This window comes from Miscanthus floridulus, chromosome 9, assembly GCF_019320115.1.
Source record: "Miscanthus floridulus cultivar M001 chromosome 9, ASM1932011v1, whole genome shotgun sequence".
Lineage (NCBI taxonomy): Eukaryota > Viridiplantae > Streptophyta > Magnoliopsida > Poales > Poaceae > Miscanthus > Miscanthus floridulus.
The window spans coordinates 75,769,460-75,779,274 of record NC_089588.1 but is presented as its reverse complement, the minus strand read 5'-3'; the positions used below and the strand labels follow the sequence as shown (position 1 = coordinate 75,779,274).

General features: G+C 43.1%; 1 protein-coding gene across 1 annotated transcript; it reads left to right on the top strand.

The window, feature by feature from the left end:
• The first annotated feature begins 3,826 nt into the window (after nt 1–3,826).
• Nucleotides 3,827–9,464, top strand: LOC136482171 (long chain base biosynthesis protein 2a-like). Its single transcript, XM_066479404.1, has 12 exons — nt 3,827–4,075; nt 4,221–4,286; nt 6,466–6,554; nt 6,785–6,930; nt 7,035–7,159; nt 7,602–7,695; nt 7,792–7,955; nt 8,087–8,248; nt 8,346–8,472; nt 8,590–8,756; nt 8,961–9,068; nt 9,173–9,464. The coding sequence occupies exons 1-12, from the start codon at nt 3,944–3,946 to the stop codon at nt 9,269–9,271; spliced, it is 1,479 nt and encodes a 492-aa protein (XP_066335501.1). The 5' UTR covers nt 3,827–3,943; the 3' UTR covers nt 9,272–9,464.
• Nucleotides 9,465–9,815: the final 351 nt, after the last annotated feature.

Here is a 9,815-nt window from a genome sequence, read left to right as displayed (position 1 = left end):
TGTATTATCTATTTAGACGCCTACAAACTTTTTAATGCTTACATATAACCATGATCAAGCACGAATATAATTCATGTATACTATAGTGTATTGTGTTGCTTCTTGATACAAAATAAATGAAGCAAAAATAAAGTTTGAGAGATTCTATTTTAGAGTATTTAGTGAACTTGATAAAAAGTTTGTTGATTTGATCAAATACAAACAAGAGTATTTATTTTTATTTGAAAGTCCACGAGCATTTTAATTTAACGATGATTTGATTGATGGGATGGCACTACAACCAGCAGGCGTGCAACCAAAGATTATCAGCTTCGGAACACCGGTCACTAGCCATAGCGTGCGCACACTGGATCTGTACAAGGAGAACACGACGTCGGAGCACGAGCCACAGCCGGCGCCTCGCCAAAAGACAGCTACATTCTCTTTCTTCATTTAGTCAGGCAAATTTGCATCGCTTAGTGCATGCAGACGGCATCAGAACATGCGTTGTACGTGCCCTCATGTGCTCGAAATATGCATATGATCCAGCTATAAATGATCCATTTGAATCTCTACTAACCACGCCTGCTCCACCGCTGCTTTTCTCCACTCTCTGAAGCTTCCATCGACATTGATTAGTAGCTTCCCTTCCGGCTGCTTCTTCCACCCCTCCCGCTGCCTGACAATCTTTTGCATTGACCTATGATAATTCGTCACTAGGGTAGCAATCCAGATATGGCAGATCTTGCGGGTTGTTGAATGCTCTCGCCATGGACAAACTTCTCCCGCTCCCACCAAATATACCAATCTCCCGTTAAAATTAATTCAGCAAGGCCCACTCAATTCAGCTTTTCAAGTGGTCTGTATATATTGATCAGATCGGCTATCAGAACTGAACCTAATCTGTCGGTATTCAGTACCTGTGTATATGTCAAATCATATCTTGCTAGCACTTAGGGCGTCCGCAATGGTGCTAGCTACATAGCTAGCTTACATGGATGTGAGAGTCAAGAAGAAAGACTATTTTATATATTTTTATTTTTCTGTGTATGGCTGGATCCACACGTTTCTCTCTTAGATTCTTCAACTACGTGAAATATGTCAGCAATTTGTTCGTCGCTAGTGACTAGTCTCACCTACTTTTTTTCTGTTCAGGTCAGAATAGCTAGCTAAATAGTTCTGGTGCCGTACCAGAGAGTTAGAAAGAAGCTGAAGATACTTTATCCAACGCGCCATCGCCGCTTCCATATTGCCAAGAAATCAGACCCTAGATAAAACAAAAACCGACAAAAAAAAAGTCAATCTGTGAAATAAAGGACATGCGTGTCCCATTTGCACCGGCGAGGTCGCCCATGAGAGAGAGAGAGAGAGGACCGATGCGGCGGTGGCCAAGAATAAACCTAGCGCCAGCGGCGGTTGTATGTAGGAGCGGTCCTTGGGAGCAGAGTTTTATGTACGATGAGCCTTTACGTCTACATATAGCGCCCGTCGGTCCAGGCTAATTAAACCATGCATGCACCCACGGCCAGCGGCGGATCTAGGAAATATTTTAGGGGGGACTAAACAACACTGCTGCTCGATCTTAAGTCTCAGCCCCCCCTATATTATAGAACTTTGCCTAAAAATTCATAGGGGCTCTACAGTAATTTGCACTGATTCGGAGCCCCCCCCTCCGCCCCACCGCTGGATCCGCCCCTGCTCACGGCCTACCCATAGCCGGTTCTATGTTTTCATTCAAAGGCCTTAGGGCGAACTTGACAATGGGCCCTTATGGCTACACACATGTTTAATTATATATGTGCTAATATGCAATTGTATAAAGGTGTATATATATACAAAGGAGTTAATTGATGAGCAATGACAATATCAAGATACAATGACAAGACAGAACAAGAAAATTACACTAATTTGATTACCTCAAAATCCCAAATAAAATCAAACTCCCATTATGAAAAGAGACTTCTTCGAGCTTTTCTTGATGCAAAATCGTTAAGGACAATGTCGAGATCAATAGTGTCCAAGATATCCTTCTCAGTGCAGCACGTAGCTAAGCCATTTACTCTTTCTTGTGACATAGTTGACCTCAGATAGTTTTTCAATAATATCAATTTGGAGAAACTTCTTTCAGCGAAGGCTACGGTCACATGTATAGTCAAAAGGATTCGATAGGCAACAGAAACATTTGGATAACAATATAATTTGCATCCATAACGAACTCAAGAATCTGAGTTGCTGACATCAAAGTATCTGGTAAAGTCATTTGGAGCACCTTTAATTTTGAAATGAAATCATTTATCTAAACATCGGAATGGGCTGGCATCTTGTGACAAGGCTGTTGTTGGGCTGGACAATGGACATATATAGGGGGATACATATTCCTGGGTCTGGGCCCCTAAGTAAGCTGGGCCCTAGGGCATCGCACCCGCCGCACCTCCTCTGCTACGGCCCTGAAGTCTCGGCAGGGGGACTCTTTCTGCTGATAACGCCTTTTCCGACTTCAACTACAACCGTCCAAGTCCAAGAATGCATGTCGACCCATCGCGTCGCGCCATATACCACCTCTTTCTGATTGCATGCATGCTGCCTTTTAACACCGCATAATGATCATAGCGCTTTCCAGCACTTCCTTTTGTTTATCTAATTTAAAATAAATAGAAATGTTGTACAACACATATATATTTTAGCACAAAAAATACATATGGATTTTTTTTATCTCTCTCCCACTCTCTTTCTCATATATAAAGTCAGACGTCACGTGTCAGTCTCACGGCCATCAACCGGTCGCCGTCGTCGTGTCACAGGCAGAGATCCAGTGCGGTGCCGAAGACAGCTACCACTCCAACTGAGATGACAGCATGGTCGACCTCACGTGTCATGGGCTCACGGCCATCAACCGGTCGCCGTCGTGTCACGGCCAGAAATCCAGTGCGGGGCCAACGAGTCAAACAGACGACACTCTAGACGTTGGACGCGACTCCTCTTGAGATCTCCTTCGTCCAACTTGGAGTTTCGAAGCGCTTGATACCGCTACGTGTCTTTGGCGCGCGTCGACCGGCGAGCTCGCTCCGGCGGCCGCTGTGATTTATCTTTTCATAGAAAAAAATTATAATCTGTAATATGCAGAGACTAGAGGTAGAAGAATGGTGGAGGCTGTTGGATCTTAATTCTATGGTATAAAAAATTTATGTGTTGAAATTGTATAAAACACATAGTTGTATGATAGACAGACTCAACTTAAAAATAAATAGCTCTGATCTGAATTAAGCTTGCACTTAAGTTGTCTAACTAATGAACAACCCTACCACTAACTAGAACAGTCGCGGGCAGGTAGGCTGGCACCAGTAGTAGCCAGTACCACCTCAGCCTGTATAGCTACGCATCTCGATCTCTGGCATCATGAATGTTTCAGTCATCACTCATCAGCAGTGTTCGGCTGGTGAAAAAAAAAACTGTGCTCTTGTTTAGTTCATCAAAACTTCCAACTTTGGTACTATGTAAAAAGAAGATTTTCCGTCACATCAAACTTGCGGTACATGTATGGAGTACTAAATGTTGACGAAATCAAAAACTAATTACACAGTTTGGTTGTATTTTGCGAGACGAACGTTTTGAGCCTAATTAGTCAACGATTAGACAATTATTACCGAATAAAAACAAACGCTACAGTGTAGCTACAGTCCCATCGAATTCAGCCGGCGCCAAATCTGGCCCGAACTAAACGCGGCCTGTTTAGGCTGATAAACACTGTTCATACGGATTGGTGGAAAGAGAAAAACAAGCTAAGTTAAACTTTAGTCCAGCCAAACTTTAGTACACCGTAAATAAAGCAAATTCATTGCTCCTTTTGTACTCTTCCTTTTCTTCTTCAACTCCATCGCATTGCTTCTTCCGATCCAATCCTCAAAGAAAGCCCGACATACAACTCCCGCGAGCGAGGGGCCGGACAACGAACCAAGCTAGCAAGATGGTGAGGAGGCTGCGGCACACGACGGCGCTGACCACGCTCTTCAGCTACGGGCTGCTCTTCGCCTTCGGCCAGCTCAGGGATTTCTTCCGCAAGCTCCTCGACTGCTTCAAGCCCAACAACGACGTCAAGGTCGTCGTCGTCGGCCGGACGATTTCTTCCGCCTCTCCGCCCCGCCCGGATCCGCCGGCAGAGATCCCGGCCGTGTCGCATGCAGTTTTGGCAGTTCGCTCTTTTCTGAAGTGCTAGCCTGATCCCGACATTGCCTTTCATGCAGGGGTACGCGCCGATCTGCGTGGGGCTGGAGGATTTCTTCGTGCGACGCCTCTACCTGCGGGTTCAGGTGAGAGTGAGACGAATGCATCGGATTTCGTTGCTGAATCCGTAATGTGATTTGTTTACCTTGGCTGATTATTAGTGTCTGAAGAACTTCTTTTTGCATTTCTTTCTTTAGAAAATTTATATGTTTTTCCTTGGCTTTATTATTTGCAAAAAGCGCAAAACATTCAATCATTCTAGCGTAGGCGTGCCGCGTGGCCGCCAACTTTCTTTGCATTTTCGTTCATTAATGGGCACCCTCATAGGCTACACATGTATATTTTGCAGCGTCCCATAAATGTCATGAGTACTAACTCCGTCCTAGTATATAAGAGCAAGATCAATAATAAAGTTAAGTATTTGACTATATAAGAACTAAACTATACAATGGCTATCTTCAACTTGTCTAAAAATGTTTTTTACTATTGTATGGTATCATGTCTCACATTCTCTTTGTTATTCCTTATCACATATGTTTCCATCTAGACTCATCATTGTCTATGTTTTCATGTCTTGTTGCTTGCATGAAGGTCAAACTCTCCTCTCTCCTCCTTTCTCTCTTAGACATTAGCAAAAATGCTGATCTGCTAGGCTACAAGACAATTGTTGGACTTGCTCTAAGGTGTAATCACATTTGGCTTAAAAATCAAGAAACATATTTAATTATCTGTGTCAATACTATAGTACTGCTGCATGGATGTACACGCGTCTAGAGAAAACACGCTTTATATTATAAGGACTTGAATAAAAAATGGTTATGACATAAATTAGGATGGAGGGAGTATTTAGGAATCTAGGCACGTTGTAGTTGGCTATATAGGCGTGTTAGGTTGGTGGTCTACCATACAAGTTCCTCGCCAGTCATCAATCCTGATCACCGGGTGTCCGAAATTGATGGCTTGGATCCGCTACCCCATCTGGCGGTAGAACCAAATAGGTCCTATGTGTTTAAAGGATCACATCTTTTATGTTAGTTTGTTTGTGAGAATTTTAAATTAAATGCATCCTTCCCAATTCTATAAGCTTGTTCATCATGCCTTTGAATGTCTTACGCAACTAACACTAGTGAACAGATCGATAAATATGCCAAGGAATATTATTTATTAATTACTCTAGACGAAAACACTATGGTTTGAGTCAATCAGCTACTTCAATGTTGATTGTATTGGATATAAGACTTGCTAGCGTCCGGACGCCCGTTCTGGAGCGCTAGCGTCGGACGCTACTGCACGCGCAAGAGAAATGGAGCCCGCGCCGCCTAATTTTCGCGCACCCTACCGCGTGGGCCCTCATGCCAGCGCTCAGATTCTCATGCGTCCATCTGCTCCTGCTCGGCAGCGCCCCAGCAACGGGTCTGCGGCGCTCGGACATCACCTAGTAGGTAGTAACTGCAGCGGGTGGGTCCCATTGTACATGTGCAATATCAGATCTACTTTTGCAACACCAGATTAAACACTTGCAACATACGTCCGAAAACAGCTGAAACATTTGCAACATACATCTGAAACACTTGTAAAACACCTAAAAAAACACTTGGCAGCCATTACAAATATATGCAACATCAACATGAAACGCTTGCAACATACGTATGAAACACCTGAAACACTTGAAAACATACGCTTGCAACATGCATGTATATACAACATCCAGATCTACTTTTGCAACATACGTCTGATACGGATGAAACATTTGAATATACATTTGAAACATATGTGTATAACCATTGCAACATGTACAACATCCCGATTTACTTTTGTAAAATCGATATAAAACACTTGCAAGATACATCTGAAACACTTGAAACATATGTTTGCAACATGCTCTTCTAGCGCAAATATCTCCTTGTTGCTTCGACGAATGGAGGCTTGTCGGTGCATGGAGTCACCGTTGTGCTCACCGGCGCTCGGAGCTCGTCGGAAACGCAGAGCAGGGCGGTGGCACATAGAGGGCGGGGTGGGCCGGCACAGGTGACGGTGGCGCAGAGGGAGGGTGGGTGGCGCGTGGAGGTCACCGGTGTGCTCGTCGACAACGTGGAGCTAGGTGATGGCGCACATAGGGCAGGGTTTGGGCGGCACAGGCGGCGGTGGCGCAGAGGGTGGATGGGTGCGGCAGCGGTGGTGCAAGGGTGGGTTGAGCGCCCGGAGGATTGGACGTCATGACCCTAGCATTTCCGTATAACCAAACTGTCCTTTGTGGTTTTGCAGGATTGCTTCGGTAGGCCAATCGCTAGCGCTCCGGATTCTTGGTTTGATGTTGTTGAGCGCATCTCAAACGACAATAACAAGACATTCCAGTAAGCATTTATTCTATTATTATAATTTGTGGGAAACAAATTTAGCTTAGGCAATATTACAATGGCTATGCTCGTGAACATAGTTATGTACTCTTTGTCCACTTTTTCAGGTTGTCAATTGAGAATGAAAATGATCCTCCGGACATAGAGTCATAGATTATGATGGCCTAAGTTATGGAATGAAAAGCAAGTTTCAGCTGTGTCTAATACAATGCTCACTATTGCTGCAGGCGTACCTCAAATACCACTAGATGCCTGAACCTGACATCCTACAACTACCTCGGTTTCGCTGCAGCAGATGAGTACTGCATTCCACGCGTTGTCGAGTCTCTGAAGAAGTACTCAGCAAGCACCTGCAGTGCTCGTGTTGATGGCGGTACGACTGACATTATCATCCACATGCTTATATATCTTAACAACTTTTTATTTAGGAGCATAGACTAGTAAGCTGATCATCCCCTTTATTTCATCTGGGAACAGGCACAACCAAGCTTCACACTGAGCTGGAGGGGCTGGTTGCACGTTTTGTTGGAAAGCCTGCTGCTGTCCTATTTGGCATGGGCTACGTTACAAACTCTGCCACCATTCCCTGTCTAATTGGAAAGGTTTGTTCAAATGTTTATATATTGTCAGATATCTGAATTATCAGCCCGCGTGGGCTCCTCTTAGGCCACGGTTGGGCCTGCTGGGCTGACCCTGGGCGGCCCATGATATATACCCACTTAACTAATATTGTGACCAGACCGAGAGGTGATTACTACTCTCGCTCCATCGTAAGTTATAAGTTATTCAGGCTTTTCTATATAGTTTTTATATGTATCTGGAAAAGCAAGAACAATTTGTAATTTGCACCCTGTTCGCTTGATCGTTTCTGTGGCTTATAAGCCGGCTGATGCTGTTTTGTTGTGAGAGAAAAACACTGTATCATGACTGATAAGCATGACTGATACGATCAAGCGAACAGGGTGAATAGAGGGAGTATATTTACTATGGCTAAAAAAAGGGAGAGGTGGTTACCTTTTTTCCCCCCTTTTTGTGATATTCCAGGGTGGGCTGATAATTAGTGACTCTCTGAACCACAATTCAATTGTCAATGGCGCAAGAGGATCTGATGCAACTGTTAGGGTTTTCCAGCATAACTGTAAGCTGTTGCGCCTCTGAACAATGCAGAGCAGTATTTGGTCGTCTCTGTGGTTTTTTGTTCATATGAGTTATCATTGTAAATGTACTCTTGCAGCCCCTGCTCATCTGGAAAAGGTCCTGAGAGAGCAGGTAGCTGGTGGTCAGCCACGGACACGCAGAGCATGGAAGAAAATCATTGTCATTGTTGAGGGTATATACAGCATGGAAGGGGAGCTGTGTAAACTCCCCGAGATCATAGCTGTTTGCAAGAAATACAAGGTCTGGAGAATGCTTTTGTAATTCTCATTGAAAGTTTGGCAAATAATTTTTTCTTTACTGTTCTTTTGTGCTTTGAGTGCAACTCAAAAAACAGACATATTCATTTACTCCTTGCTCTGTCAAATTAACAGGCTTACACATATCTGGATGAGGCCCACAGCATTGGTGCTGTTGGGCGGTCTGGCAGGGGTGTTTGTGAACTCCTTGGGGTTGACCCAGCTGATGTAGACATAATGATGGGAACTTTCACCAAGTCTTTTGGATCATGTGGTGGATATATTGCAGCATCAAAGGTGTACACTACTGAAAGCAAGCATATTACAACTGTAGCACCTGGTAAGACTGCGTTGAAGTTGAAGATTGGCTAATTCTTCTTTCTACAACTTTCAGGAGATAATTCAGCACCTGAAACAGAGTTGCCCGGCACATCTGTATGCTACTTCCATGTCACCGCCAGCAGTGCAACAAGTTATCTCTGCTATCAAAGTTATCCTTGGGGAGGATGGCTCCAACAGAGGTACTAATTAAACGAGCTTTCCTAACACATTTCTTTTTGCCCTTTTCATTTGCAGCTGTGTTTCACTATAATGTTCAACTGAATAATTCTTTTTTTTTCCCTTGTGACATGTTGAAGGTGCCCAAAAACTTGCTTGCATCCGTGAAAACAGTAATTTCTTCAGGTCGGAGCTCAAGAAGATGGGTTTTGAGGTTCTTGGTGACAATGACTCTCCTGTCATGCCCATAATGCTCTACAATCCGGCTAAGATCCCTGCATTTTCTAGGGAGTGTTTTAGACAAAAGGTTAGTGCGTGGTAGAGTGTATCAGAATATTCTGAAGATCCAAATAGCAGGCACTATGCTTTATTTTGACATAGTTTTCTTTCAGAATGAGAACTGTGGTGCTAATAGCAATATAATCTGCATGTAGTCCATATCCATCACTATTTGCGCCATCGGTTTCATTCTTCCTATTTGTCATGCAAGTGATAACAACTTGTGTTGTAGGTTGCTGTTATTACTGTGGCATTTCCTGTGACACCCCTTCTTCTTGCAAGAGCACGTATCTGCATTTCTGCTTCACACACTAGGGAGGACCTGATGAAAGCTCTTGATGTGAGTGTTTTTTATGCATAAATAAATACTTCATTATATTCTATTAGACATAAATAGAGCCAAATTAAACTGACGTGTTTCTTGTTTGTGCATCGCACTTTTAGGTTATCAGCAGAGTCGGTGATCTTGTGGGCATCAAATATTTCCCTGCAGAACCACCAAAGATTGCCGAAGCTGATGCTGAAATTACCTCATGTCCATGAGTGATTGAAGTCTCTTTTTAAGTCATCAATAAATCATTGTGGAAACAAACACGCATTGAACATGCAGCTTCATTGGGATTTTGTGGACATAAAGAGAGTCCAGATCCGTCGTATTAGCGGAATACTTGTTTCTTGATTGTACATTTATATCCTTTGAAATGTGTATAACTGGTTCAAGTTCAGTTCTGTTGTTAATCTATTCCAGATATGTGCATTACTACTACTAAGGCTAGTTGCTTTCCTTATTTTTCGTATCACTCGGTGAAGAGAATGGCTTTGGTACTCTCTCTTTTTTTAAAAAAAAAGAACAAAAAACAAATCTTAAAGCAATATTGTAAATGAGACAGTACCAAGTGAATGTATTTGAATTTGTTTTCATCTTATACGAACTCGGTGAGCATATTGATGGATATTTAATGTTGTCATTGCTGTATCGAAAAGAATAGGCTCCACTGATCAACGAACCACTGGTTTCAAAACCAGCGGTAGTTCCCATAGCACTTCGTGACTTTCCTTTTTAGATTAGAAAAATTAATTTAGTAAC

Excerpts from the sequence above, each read along its gene's own strand:
- LOC136482171 (XM_066479404.1), top strand. The coding sequence starts at position 3,944 with ATGGTGAGGAGGCTGCGGCACACGACGGCGCTGACCACGCTCTTCAGC. Across the intron at positions 6,931-7,034 it reads CAGTGCTCGTGTTGATGGCG|GCACAACCAAGCTTCACACT; the intron begins GTACGACTGACA and ends ATCTGGGAACAG. Across the intron at positions 8,757-8,960 it reads GGGAGTGTTTTAGACAAAAG|GTTGCTGTTATTACTGTGGC; the intron begins GTTAGTGCGTGG and ends CTTGTGTTGTAG.